The 14,510-nt window shown below is 47.7% G+C and overlaps 1 protein-coding gene and 1 long non-coding RNA gene across 9 annotated transcripts in view; both read right to left on the minus strand.

Moving 5' to 3' along the window:
• Positions 1–14,510, minus strand: part of TEAD1 (TEA domain transcription factor 1) — a 268,795-nt gene that overhangs the window by 41,279 nt on the left and 213,006 nt on the right. For all 8 annotated transcript variants that reach the window (XM_072794037.1, XM_072794036.1, XM_072794035.1 and 5 more), the window contains one exon: positions 14,249–14,373. In XM_072794037.1, coding sequence (XP_072650138.1) covers positions 14,249–14,373 — 125 coding nt within the window. The remainder of the gene's footprint in view (positions 1–14,248; positions 14,374–14,510) is intronic.
• On the minus strand, positions 10,351–11,479 carry LOC140615402 (uncharacterized). The gene is made up of 2 exons (XR_012016065.1): positions 10,766–11,479; positions 10,351–10,502 (listed from the first exon to the last, which is right to left on the minus strand). It is a non-coding gene; the product is annotated as an uncharacterized lncRNA (long non-coding RNA).

The raw sequence follows: 14,510 nt of genomic DNA on the forward strand, positions 1-14,510 counted from the left end.
GGAAGCTCGACACCCCTTCCGATATCAGTCCTGCATGATGATGGACCCCTGAGGGCTGTGGCCAGGGCCTAGCATCTTCTGGGAGAGGGCTAAGCCCCTCTTTTTGTCCAACATCAGAGTGATATTTTTACCAAAGCTTCAAAATCTCTAAAAGGTATCAGGTGAAATGAAAAAGGTGAACCCAACAAGCTCTGCCTTTCAGGTGAGCCAGAGGGCTGGAAACCACTCTGCAGGGACAGATGTACCTGTAACGGAAGATAATTTTTAAAATAAAGTCAAAGCCATTGCCAGGTTGAGGAGCTGAGACTATGGGGTATAATGGAATGTCTTTGACCTTTTTGTAAACATTCCCAAATGTTGTCATACCATCTTTCCAATTATAAGCCAACAAAAGCCCACGGAAATGTCTGAGACACTCCCGCTAACGAGCTTCCATTCTCATTAGTAGGTAGAAGGCAGAAAAAATAACACATGCAGAATTGGGGACAGTGATGCTGGTGTAAAGGCAGAGCGGGAAAGGTGAACGAGTCGTGTGCGCTTCCTGTCTAGCTTCTCCGCTTAGTGTCCACTTACCCAGCATTCTCAGAGCTGAGGGCAAAAGGCACTCTTCTTTATTATCCAGATGACTGGCCTTCTGCACATCTGTCCATCTAACCCTTATCAACAACCTCTGCTGGCAACCAGCTCCCAGCCCCACCTAGCTCTGTGTGGGAGGCACTGTTCTGTCACGTCCGTGTGCCACCTGCAGGCAGTGAGTTTATGGGCAAGGATGCAACACAGGCAGAGCTCTGGGGACACCTGTGGCCAGAAGCGGAGTCTCTTCCTTGAGTGCCATGCTCTTGGCTCCTCCTCCTGGGCAGCCGCCCATTGGCAGGCAGAGCTAGGACAGAGGTTAAGAAGCTGAGACTTGCAGTCTTTTTTTTTTTTTTGCTCCTGACTTCCAAAGGCCCCTGCACTCTACTCCTGGAACTCAGGACCTCTACATGTCAACAGGACAGAAAGGCAAATGGAGGGTAAAATTTAGCATACTTTAAGGGGGGCCATAAAGATATGGCTGAAAATCAAGGTGCTGAGCACAAAGCACCAAAACTCTGGAGCCAGATAAGAACCTGAAATCTCAGTTTTGCTCATATGCGTAAGGGGATACAATATAGGTAATACACACGGGACTGAAGATTAAAGGAAATAATGCACAGAGGGCGCTCGGCATAGGGCCCAGCATATAAGAAGTGTTGGATAAATCGCAGCTGCTAAGATGACTATTGTTGCGGTTTATTATTATGGGAGATTACTAGATCCTGGGGGAGAAGAAAAGAACTTTCCTGCTTCAGCTACCCCTCCTGCCTAGCAAAGAAAAAATAAACACAAGTAAGCCAAGAGCTAGGAACAACTTGTGAAGCCATGTGACTGTTCAAATCCTTGATTCTGGCCCACTCATAACAAGCTACTCAGGGTGTGGGCCTCTCTTGTGCCTGAAGGAAGGAAAGAGCTAGGTCTGCTCTGTGCAATGTGCTTTCTATACATGTGACCTCAGGTAATCCTGGCCTCACAATGACACTGTAGGGACATTTTATTAAAATCATTACATGTGGGGAAATGGAAGTTCCCAGATGAACAGACTTGCCTGAGGTCACACTTCCGGGAATAGTCCTGGAGTTAAGAATAAAACTTGGGCCTGTCAATGCCACAGGCCATGCATTTGGCGCAAACATCAACCACACCGTCTCCCAGAAGAAAATGCCTAGACCCTTCTCAACTCAGATCTACTTTTTCTGAAAGTTGATTTCAGAAAAGAGAAGAAGAATAAAAAAAGCTAACTAGTGTTTTCAAAAAGTCTAAGAAGTTAAATTAGAATTCAGGATAAAATAATGATTCGCAGATGCAGCAGACAGACTCTTCAAAGGCTTCTATTTTGAGGAAGTTACCTTTGTGCCCGAGTGGCTTAAATGAACTGAGAAGGGCAGGCTGTCTTTGCCAAAGGAAACCGGGCACTGCCTCTCCAAGGCTGGTGACGTGAAACTAAACCCTAACTGTTGGCATCTGGGTGGCTTTATTGCTGCCAAGAGGTGACTTTGTTTCTAAGAATACAAAGGACTAAAGAAGGTATCCTGGAGACCACAGCCGTGAGACAAACCGCCCTTCCTCTCCCCTTAATTCAACCTGGGTAGGTCAGGAATCCCTCTGCCCCCAAAAGCAGAAGACTGAAAAAGCAGAAACCTACCTGAGATGTTTGGGTTCAAGTTTTGATGAAATCAAAGCTCTAAAAAACCACTTGGTAAGGCTCTCACTACTTTCCATCCAGCCAGTTCTCCTTATAAGGGAAGAAGGCCAGCATGAATACCTTAGTTCCCTCTCTCCTTCCCAAATAAATCCCATTTTCTTTTCAGCAGTGGTGGTTTCCCCAAAACCAAAGGGTAATTCTATTTTAAAGAGCAGGAAACAAATATGTGCAAAAACAACATCAACAACTAAAATCCCAAGTATTGGGGGTAATATATAAGCAGAAACAGGGTGAATGTCAAGAAGTTATGTATACTAAAGCCCAAGACTAAATTTTCTTAATGTCCAAAATAGAGGTTAATGTTGGTTTGTCCAATTATTAAAAAAAAAAAAAAAAAAGTCTCCTTAGGCACTCAGGAGATAGACTGATCATTAACATATCAATGACAACAAAAAAAGAGTATTCACTCTGCTTATTTCTTTTATGGATTTCAGTAGAACCAGCTTTCCTAGGACACATTCTATGGTAGGCACAGGGAATGTGTGAGCTAAGAGTACAAAATCCCTCTCTTCATAGAACCTACAGAGTTGACTGTATGGAGTTATTGCCTCTAAGTTGAGAATCCTCTTTGCCTATGTAAATACAGGTTCTCAAGGATTCCCGTAGAGAAGACTGCGAATCAAGACAGTCAACATCCCCTCTCCTGTACATCACTGACTTAAATCAGCATTCATCGGCTCTTTTTATACAAATGGCTGTATTCTCCAGCACTAAACATACAGTGTTATTCAGTGGCAAGGAGAACACACTTGGAGCTCACTTGAAAATACACTTGGAGCTCACTTGAAAATGTGCATAAAGTTTCGCAAGTGGAAACCATGATGAGCACCAAATTACCCATCACATCTAAGAGTAGGATACACTCAAATTTGTAATGTTTCAGAAAATTAACCCTTCTTGCAACTATTCTCATGACAGAGGAGGACGTTTTCACAAAATGAGGGAATAAATTGCAAAAAGGAGATGGGGCCATCATTCAGAAGAGGGAGGAAAGAATGCACCGACCCAGTAGCTGGGCAGCTGACCCGGACAACAGCCAGTCCGGGGTGGATGAAGAGCGGGAGAAGTGTCACCAAAGGGACAACGGACCTGGAAGGTTCCCTGACTAATCTGACCCTCTGGAGAAGAGTTCGAGAACTCTTTTAGGAATGCTGGGGATGAATTTGTTTAGGTATGCAAAAGCTGGATTTAAAAAAAAAAAAAAAACAGTGAGGAATCCTAGGAAAAACAGTGTTACAAAAATGATTCTAATATGTCACACATTAACCATGCTGCATGTGAAATTTATAGGCCTGTAATACAAACGCTGAGTGTTAAACCAAAAATTTTGACATAACCAACACTAGGATAAGGAGGGAAGAGAACAATGTATTTAGAGAGCTAAGTCCTGGTTTTCCATAGTAAAAAGTCAACAGAAATTGTCTGAAAGTAATGAAGTGTAAGGTATGAACATGTTATTTCGAAATATGGAGAAAATATACAAAGAAATGGCTGAAAGGCTATGAGTAGCTGTCCTCAAGGAGTGGGACTGAGAGGTGGGGAGACAGCTTTTCTTTATAGGCTATGATGACTCTGGTTCAATTTGGCTTAAATACAAAATACACGATATGACTTTATTGAATTAAATAAATAGCCAACCAAAAACTATCTTGGAACATCTTGGAGGTTTTTGAGCAAAAGAAAGAACTATAAAGGGAAACAAAAATATTAAGAGCTGTGCTTCAGGATGTTTATTCTAGGTGGTCACAAGTTCCCTGGACTCGAAAGGAACTTGGTCAGATCACAGAGCCTTCCTATGGCTTGAACACTCAGGATGACTGAGCAAAAGCTGGGACTCTTGTCTGCCTGCAGGGTTTACCAAAAACACCACTGATGCACCAGCAAAATCCTACCTGGATCAAGACTTGTCCTGCAGCTCAGCAGGCACCTGACACAAGCTTAATACACAGATTTCTCTTTTGACTTGGGGAAAATGCTCATTTTCTCTTTTCATCGCTATAATCCCTTCAGTTATTCTTCACAGCAGTTGCAACCAGGGACAAAGGTGAATGCAATCCTAAAAACTCCACAAAGTTACTTGCAACAGGTTATTTAGCTACCCTGAGGGATTAACAAAGGACTTTTCTTCCTCTCCCAAATCTGTTCTAAGGTCGGCTTCTTTCCCCTCTCTTCCCACCTCCTGTCCCCTCTCTTCTGCTTGGGGAGTCTGGACAGAGGGGTGAGGAGCACTCAAACTCCAGAGTCAGCTAGGGTCCACATGTGAATCCTGACGCAGGTGCCACTTCCTAGTGGGGTCAGTTAAAATGGGCAAGTCCAGCCCTCTGGGGTAGCTTCTACATCCATACTGCAGGAGCAACCACAGAACCTATCTCGAAGGAGTGTCACAAGGATTAAATGAGATAATGTGTGGAAAATATTATTTTATGTTTATGGAAACATTATATGCTGTGCTTGCACATAATTTGTTATTATTACTGCTACTATTGCCCCAAATAATCATGATGTTTCTTTACTTCAGTCATGATAATGTGAAATTAAGATTGTTCCTCTGACAGCAACGAAATGGAAGTACCAAAATTTAGAGCAGAAATTAAGAGAGGAACATTTGCGACACACAGGGTGATTCCCACTAGCTCCCAAACTGCCTTTAGCTACTGTAATGTAGGGTGGCTGAGGTGGGGGTGATGTGCACCCGGAGCCTGGAACGATCTGGCCCCTGAATTTCCCTCAGACACGGTCAGTGACCCCTCTCTGAAGCGTGCAAAGCCTGTCCTTGAAAGGGCCCATCATCAAGATGAAGCAAACCGGAACGCCACAACTCCCCAAAGCGGCCACTGGGGTTATTTTCTTTCTCTTCCCTTTTTTGAGAGCATTGCTAATAGACTCTATTCCAGAGATCCCTGGTGAGGCAGCTCGCTTTTTTGTGCAAAAGGACAGAGACACCCGACAAATGGGCGGCAGTGGCGCTCCTTCCTCACACGCCCAGAGCTGCACTACACTGTCTGGCATGAAGATGGCGGTCTTCTCCCAGACTTGGTTCAAACATTCCAAGTATTTGAAGAACGCAGTAAAACCTTGAAAAATGACTGCTGTCATATAATACCAAGAGAAAAATTATAATCCACTTAGGAATTTAAAGAAACCAAGACTCATAACTCATGTCAAGGGATGTTAATGTACAAGTTGGAACAGAACAGGGACAAATCACCTACATTTGCTTCCTGCCCCTCTCCTTGCCTGGGCTCCGTCCAGACACCCCCAGGGCAGCGTGGGCAGCCTGTGATAACCCCCGGCCCTGCAGGGACAGGGAGGGGCTGTGGGGCCAAGCCAAGGAGAGTGACCTGCACATTCAGTGCTTGGGGGGAGCCGGGTAGGGGTAGGGGGCGCGTGCGGGGAGGGCCTGGCTGGGCTGGCATCTCAGTAGGGCCTCTCCTCAGCTAACTGCTCCGAGGCACCAGCCCCGATCTGGCTGGTTGGCACCTGGGCACTGCTTCACCCCCTCCCCTGCGCTCTTCTCAGAAACAAACAGCACTGAAAGCAAAGAATAAGGAGCAAGTGAGTCCTTCCTGGCCGGATCTCACACCGCCATGCACCACCTCGCCCCGGCCATCTTCACAGAGGGGCTGCTGTGTTGTCAGGAAGAAGTGTGTCTTCCCGCACGGAGGTGCAGCTGGAAGGGCCCACGGACCGCCTCGTGGGGCAGCAAACGGGGAAGGCAGGCGGGTGGGGTGCTGACCTGCCAAGGAAAGCAGATGGAGCCTGGCTGGGCCTCTGTGAAACGTCCATAAAACCCACATTTCCAGATGCTTTCAATTGCCTCATCCCCCAATGGCAATGAAAAAAAGAGGGTGCGTGCCCAGAGCAGCTCAGACACAGGAGTAAACCACCCACCACTGTGAGAGGGTGCAGCTGGGGCAGCTAGGACAGCTCGGCCGCCAGACGGGACAAAGCGGAGGGGGGGCGGCAGCACACCAGTGAGCCATCCCCCCCACCCCCAAAACCCGGCATCACTGTGTCCTACCAGAAAAACCTGGGGGCAGCATAAACACTGGGCACGGCCAGCCGTCAGAGCAGCTGCAGCCCTTCTCTGAGAACCGGGAAGGTTTGCGCTTTCTGACCGTTATTCCAAGCACGTGGTGCGCTCGCGAACAACGCGCGGATTAGAAGCCAGGCTTTGCTGATTCCGAGCTGGGGAGCCTGGGGCAAGTTGCTTAAGCTCTCTGGGTCTTGGCTTCCTCGTCTGAACCCAGGGATGACACCAGGCCTGCTCTTCTCCGGGGGTCACAGTGAAGGTCAAAGGGAAGAGCAAACGCGACAGTCTGGTCGGGCCACAGGGTGCTGCACAGGTGCTGGCACGCAGGGCCACTGTTAATGGGAACCTCCCCCCCATCAGCCATGCACGGGGGCAGCAGCAGGAGCCTCTTTTCTGAAGGGCCAGAAACCAGCTCTGGACAAACAGATGTTTCCTGTGACTACACGACCCCCTTTCTGAGAGGCAGTGCAGCCTCAGTGGCCACCGCAGGGCCTGGAAGCTTCTCCAGAGAGACCTCGTCCTTCTCCACCCTGTCACAACACAGGCAAGGATTCTCTTGGCACTCCGTGGAGTTTTCACCCTGCTTCTGATTTTACTCCTTTTTTTTCTCCAATCTAGTCCCCATACAAACCACCTGCCCTTCATTTTGCCACAGGCCTCATCGATTTTGTATTTCCTTAGAGCCGCGCTGGTCACATTTTCCAAACTAAAACCAGGTTTTGTGATTTAACAAAGGAATTTTCGTTGATCTGTGAATTTAGGCCTTTGAAAGAAGCTATAAAAATATGAAAATTAAATCATTCTTGGGGCCACACTAACCGAATGCCTTCATGGAAAAGAGTAAGGTGATGTGCAGGATGTACCTGCAGAACTACTGTGCCTTCTCCCTCAGAGGCCTGCCATTCATGTCCCCAGAGGGGAGGTGGGGCGGGGGGGTTAGGCATCCTTCTTCTCCGATGACCACTCCACTCCTGGCCCCCTCCGTGTCATGCTGTGAGGGAATCCATGAGAGAGCGCTTGGTGCAGATCTCCCTAAATGGTGATTAATGCTGCTTCCCTCGAACTCCTCAAATCATGGGCTTTGGATTCAAACTTCAAATCTCCACCCTGCCATCTATGAGATGATTCCTGAGCCATCTATGAGCGGATTCCTGAGCCGCTCTGTTTCAAATACCCATTTCAGCAAGTTTATTTTTGACAAGAGGCAAGGGCATTATCACACAGGGAGTTCTTAGCAATCCTGCCTCCTTCTCTATTCCATGGCTCTTCAAATTTCAGCACCATCCCTGGTCTCAAAAACACAGTCATCTCCACTACGCTCTTCCTCCCATAGCTAATTGGTCCCCCAAAGCCTTTTAGTTTTATCAGCATGATCTCTCTCCCCTCCGACATTCCTTATTTTCTGTTCCCCTTGGGCACGGCCAGGCCGCTGCCCTGGCTTGGTTCTTGCCACCCAATACCTGGACCGGAGAGTCACTTCCCTACCCCAGCCACTCTCTAACCTGCTGCCACTGTCATCTTCCCAAAACACACATTGGACCACATCTTTTCCTTCAAAAAAGGAGTGAGGTAGGAGAATATATACTCACATTATGCTGTATATGTATTAAAATAAATGGAAAGATTCACAAGGATCTAGTAACTGTGGTTAGAAGGAAGGGAAGTCTCCCTCCATTCTGTTATGCTTATCGATTTTGGACTGTGTGAATTTACTACATATTTAAATCATAATTAATTAAAAAAAAATTATTCTGGTTCCCACTTGAATTTCAAGAGGGTTCCAAACCACCTGGTAAGAATATCCTCTCAAGCCTGGCCCCTTCCATGTCTCTGGCCTGATTTTCTGCTACATTACTACAAGATGTTCAGGTCTCGAATACATTTGTGGAGTCCTCGACGTGTCCAGGGACGCTACTCACTGTAAGTGTCAGAGCAACACAGTGAGACCACTGATGCCCACCTACAGAGCAGAGTCTGGCTGACTGCATTTGCCCCAAACCTCACACAGCTATTCAGAGACCAGGCCTCTCATTCCACTAGAATGCAGATGTCGCCACTACAGCATGGTGGGAGATGCATCCTAAAGTCCAGGTGGAAACCTTCTCTGCTTCTTTCACTTCTTTGCCCCAAACCCTGAGGAGAATCACAGCACCACAAGTTGGAAAAGGTGCTCAGGGGAAACCCAGCCCAGCTCTCCACCCAAGGTGAAGGGCACTGTGCTATCCAGCCTGTGCCGAGGGAGCTCACACTTTGGAAGGCAGCTGTCTTTCTGTCTGAATAATCTCTTTATTTCTGCACCAGTCCAGGGAGGTGGTTAAGCACACAGAGTGGAGCCCAACCTTGGCACGGCCACTTCCTGGCGATGGATCCTCATGAACGTACCCTCATGTTTCTGACAGACTGCGGAGAAGAACAGTATCCACGTCAACATGCTTGGCACATGGTGCTTTGAACACAGCTCAGGAAGTGCTGGCGACCCTCGTTACTGCTGCAGCACATAAAGGTATTTCCTAGAGTTGAGCCGAGCTGTGCCTTCCCTGTTCATCAGGTTTGTTCCTGTCCCCATCACAGAACTCACCTCTTTTTTCTGCAAAACACTGCTCCTGTGAAGTCTCAAAAGAATAATTTCCTTGTCCCTCCCTCTCAGTTCCGCACTTGTCTCCGGCTGTAGTAACTCCCACCTAAGGAAATGCACACTCTGTCTTCCTGCTTACAGTCCTGCTTGTTCTGGCATCCAGAACACCACAGGCATTACAAGTGCAACCCTGTGCCTGGGAAGCCTGACCAGTGCAGGGGGGCGGGGGGGGGGGGCTAGGGGGAGGGGCAGGGGGTGGCCAGCCCTGGAGCAGCATGGGGCTGGGCTGCAGGAAGGCTGGAGGCACCTGCTGTGCCCCAGGGTAGGGCTGGAGAAATTCTGCTGGGCTTTATCAGGAAAACCACTCCCCATGCACACACGGAGAGCCCAGATTTTCATCGGCTGCAAGGAGCAGCTGCCTGACTTGGCCAGGTTTCAGGCAAGGTGCTTTTAAATGGCCCACCCTGGGTGGGGGAGCTTGTGCTCAACACTTGAAGTCCTGGGATATGTAACACCGAAATCATGTAGAAAAGTGTATTTGCTGGCATTACTAACCACTTCTAAAATAGTCTTTGTTGTTTAGATTCTTCCTCCCTTCCTTTCTTCACCCTCTGCTGTTTTTCTCTTAGCTTCAAGTGGAGCCAGAGGTAACAGAGGGACTGCCTTGCTGGTTTTCCACCAATATAAACAACCACCAATCGGGAAAAGCCGCCGTCTGGTTCGTCCCCGCTGCAGAGCCAGCAGGGGCCGCTCATCCCCCAAATGACTCTTCCTTTAGCTCCTTACGGATTACAGCCGGCCAGGCCACAGACTACACCAACGAACCGGCTACTCATCAGATACAAATGGATCCTGCGGCCCTTTGGTCATAATCCCAGGCTGCAGAGTCAGCAGACCTGGGCCGCAATCCTGTTTCCAACGACAGCTGACTGCCCAAACACGGGGCAGGCTGTGTCCCGGGATTACGTGAACTGATGCACAGTCCCGGCTGTCACCACCACCACAGTGCTGCGGGTGCTGGCACCGCCAGGGACAGCAGAGTCCTGAAGATGTCTTCAGTGGTGGCAACGGGGACCTACGTCGTGAATTGAGTGATTTTCCAGAATGGGTGGTACCAGGGAGGCCACCCTGGCCCGGGAACTAGACGAACCGGGTCTTCCTCTTGCCTTTGTTGCTACACAAGTGTGTATTCGTGCCATGATCGCTGACTAGCTTAAGCCAGCAATCTCTCCAGGCCTCCTCCATAAAAAGGAATAGAATTACCTACCTCACGGGGCAGTGACAGAGATGAAAGAGATCACGAATGAAAAACTAGCACAGCACCCAGCTCATTAATTTGTTTGGGTGTTGTCACCATTACCTATAACCTCACTGACTCCAAAGAGCCTAAGTCCTTAGTAGGAGGTAGGGGGAAATGTGTGTGTGTGTCTGTACGCAAAGACTAGAATCCAAACACAGAGGTGAAATTATTTAGGGACTTTAATTATGTATCGCTTTGTTGGCTTCCATATCAAATTAACGAGCTTAAGGTCTGATGTCAAATTTTAAATGCCGTATATCCAACTTTGTTAAAAGGTACCAGTTGAATTCACTTTAGATGGCTTTAAGTTTTCCTGCAGTTGGAACAAAAGTACAGTAAAATTAAAGTCTGAGGAGCCACAGAAAGCCTGAGAGCCAAAGAAGCCATCCACAAGCTACAAGTTTTTCAGTGTGATTTTGGTCTTAAAAGTGCCATTACACACTCATTATAACATCACCCTGTGTTTGCAAAATAAAGCACGATGCATTATGGAACTGGAGAAGCTAGTGCTTGAGACACTGTCACAGTGCTTTAAATAATTTTGCTAATTCTTCCCTATTTTGATTAATCAATCACCTTTTTCTCCCAGGTTCCCCCAACCACTTCCTCTTTCCATGTGAAGCATCCTTCTTCTTCTTCTTTTTTTGAGAAGCATCCTTCAAACTCTCACATTTCTACTGAAATAAATTCACGTGACGTTATTCACAATCCCCCATATATTTATTTGTACACATTAACTCAATTGTGTATTACTCCAAAATTAAGTGTTTATAACATAGGAAGGTGAGAAGCCACATCAAAAGTGACACGGAAGTTGCAATATGACAACATAATGTCACAATAGTGATAGAGCTTTGGTTGGTATTGACAGGCCTAATTTTAAAATCATGATACGAGCCGGAAACACCAACTTATATATTAGAAGGTATTATTGCTTTCTGAAATGACACATTTTTAATCTAAAGAGCAAGTAATTTTCAAACTGTGAAGAAGGGCTGTTACTCCACAGAAGCACTTAACATCACCTTCCATACTGTGTGCGTGTGTGTACTTCTCATGTCTTCTTTGGAACGCAGGCTCCATGAGAATAAGGATTAGTTTCCTCTGCTGTTGACTCCCTAACACCTGAAACAGTGGCTGCCATGTAGGACGTATTTAAAAATTGTTTGTGAGTGAATTCCAATTTCTTTCAATCCCCAACTCATGCTCCCTTAAAGTATCACTATGTCCTCAAGAGGGCCAAGGGTGTTGACTCACACTAGGCTTTGCATTTATTTCAGGGTCTCTGAAGTCATGTACTCAAGTCGAGTCTTTAAGAGCCAAACCTCTTCATTCATCAGGTAAAAGGCCAAATCCAGTTGAACCAGTCAGATTATCACAGGTAATCCTCAACACGTATAAAACATGTATCTGGACTCTGTTCCAAGGAAGCCGGCAGGGGGGTGGGGGTGGGGGGGGGCTGCCTTTACGGAATTATCCACCAACTTTCACCTCCCGCTTCATATACTCCAGAGTCATCACCTCTGCAATGTTCTCCTTTATTCTTCCCCTGTCTGTGTCAATCCTCTCTGCCTTTCAGGGTTAAGGCTGACTTCCTCAGAGAAGCCTGCCCTGTCCGTTCATCACTCACAGCATTCGGTGCTCTTCCTTCCCAGCACTCACTACACTTCACAATGACCTTGTGGGGGGCAGGTGCTTTGTGTGTCTTCCCATTAGACGTCACACGCCACGCGGGCAGACACGGTGCCTGCCTGTGTAGCACCAGGCCCCTCCTCGGGTGGTGCCCTGAACACACGTGCAGGAGCTCATCAGTGTTTATGGACTTGGACTGAATGAATCCAGTGATTCACAATCTATAGCCCAATAAACACACCCAACAGAAAGAGGAACTGGGCATTCCTGGCCCTGACAGGTCTGGAACCGGAGAGGATAGCTGCCAGAGGGGGGCTGCCATAGGCCTTTTAAATTTAAAAAAAAAAAAAAAAAAAAATTATCATGATAAAATATTCTATCGTCTTTCAGCCAGGGAAACAACTACCATCTCGGTGCCTCGGAGCTCTGTTCTTTAAAAAACTGGTAATCAAAGAGAGAGATCTGCTCCCACAGGAGATGTATAGACTGGAGAGAGAGAACTTCGAAATCCAGGGTGGTTTACAGTGGTGGAAAGAGTAGAATGAAATAGATTTGGGCTCCCGATCCCTGTACTTATTTGCTAAACATCCTAAATTGCTGAATGCTTCTGGACCTCAGTTTCTTCATCTGTAAAATGGGTAAGGGAAACAGTACTACAGAGGCAGAATGAAATAATCAGCCGGGGCGTTCTCTGTAAGCAACGAAGTGTCCTACCAACACCAGTTATGCAAAGTGAAAAGCATTGCTGGGCTGAAACCCAGTCTTTGGCCAAAGAATCCCCTATGCTTTCCAAAAAGAACAAGAAACAAAGACTCAGGAGGGTAATCTTTTTGTTTACATGTCAGTGCCTCTCACGGAGAAGGATTTTATGCCATCACCATCACCCTTCTTATAAAACCGCTCAGCCACATGAGAAGAGCGATAACTCTTTCCAATAACCTGCCTCAATGGGCCCAATGACCGATTTTACATCTCCTTCTTCATTTTTTTCTCCTAATTTTGGAACAGGCTCTAATTTTCTAGAAACTCACAGAGTTCACAATTCAAAGACAGAAATAGTGGTCCACGCACAGTTTGCCCCGAGTCTTCACTCTCGGGGCTGGCTTGTGGTGTCTCCCCAGTCAGAGGCTTTCCACTGAGCTGCAGTACCAAGAGCCCAGAGAAGTCCTGACTGTTCGGTATGTCGGTATTCACAACAGATGGTGAACTCACCCTTGACAGTTTCTCCCGATGACAGAGCGACAGCAAGGCAGTGAACACACAGAGCCTGGCACCTCTGCGCTTCGGTCGCCCCTGAGATCAGGGCGGTGGGGTGAGACAGAGTGCAGGGAAGGGAGCTGGTGAGGATCCCGAGGACAAACTCCTGATTCCTGCATTTTTGCCTTGGACTCACCCACACACAGATGCAACGCTAAGATGAACAGCCAAGGAGTGGGAGTGAAGAAAGGGTCTGGGGCTGGTCGGGTGGGAAGGCGGGGTGCTCACACATGTATGGCAAGAGATGGGCCGGGCCGGATAACAATGGCATGATGGGCACTGGATGTGGCAGGGAAGACGGAAAAGAAGAAAAATGACAGAGTCCAGATGCCAATGTAACCAGTGCTGAGGTCATAAGCATCACCTTCTGTATCAAACTGCTGAAATACCAGCTTGTTAGGGCTCCCTTAAGAAGAGAGCCACTCGCGGGGATCCCTGGGTGGCTCAGCAGCTTTAGCACCTGCCTTTGGCCCAGGGCCTGATCCTGGAGACCCGGGATCAAGTCCCACATCGGGCTCCCTGCTTCTCCCTCTGCCTGCGTCTCTGCCTCTCTCTGTGTATCATGAATAAATAAATAAAATCTTAAAAAGAAAAAAAAAAAAAAAGAGAGAGAGCCACTCGCTATGTTGAGAAAAGACAAGTCTTGCAAAGGCAGCACCGAGCAACTGCTAAATGCTTAGACTTGAGTTTTTAAAGACATGAATTTGAATCTCTAATCTATCAGATATGAACTGTGTGACTTTAGAGTAATTCCTTAACCTGTCTCCTCATCTGTCCGACGGTACCGACACTTACGGGGTTTTTGCGGGTGTAAAACATGACCACATCTGTAAGGAGCTCTGCACGGTGCCAGCCACGTCAGGGTTTAGTAACTGTCACCTGCTGCTACAATTTCCTAAAAACAAGAGCCAGTGAAAGTCTTTCCCCTTCAGGCTCCCACATTCTCTGGCGTTTGTGGTCCACAGCATTCATAAATATTCGGCTCTAAAATTCTACCAACTTGTCAACAGAAATACCTTTTTCTTTAAGTGAAAGTTTGGTTATTCTTCCCCAGGCCCATTTTCGCCCAGGTTATTTGTCAGGCATGAGGGGGTGGGGGGGACAGGGAAGGCAGAGGAGTGAGAAGGTGAAGAGGAATGGGATTGCAGGTACGCCTCGCAGCACACTCACCGAGTCTGGGTCTCGCTGCTGTTCGAGGAAGGCTGAGAACTCCACCAGGCGAAGTTTGGTTGTGCCAATGGAGCGGCCCTGCCAGGCGGGGACCGAGGGAGCTGGGGCTGATGCAGGCTCGAACCCTGAAAAGACCAAGCATCATCTTTAAAGCAGGTGCCTCCCCTTGGGGCCTGAGGCCAGCGCTGGGGCAGGGCCCCGCAAAAAGGCTGCCCCCCTCCACCAGAGTCCAGGGGCAGAATGAAGTCAGGGGGTGGTGGGA

This window comes from Canis lupus, chromosome 23 (genome assembly GCF_048164855.1).
Source record: "Canis lupus baileyi chromosome 23, mCanLup2.hap1, whole genome shotgun sequence".
NCBI lineage: Eukaryota > Metazoa > Chordata > Mammalia > Carnivora > Canidae > Canis > Canis lupus.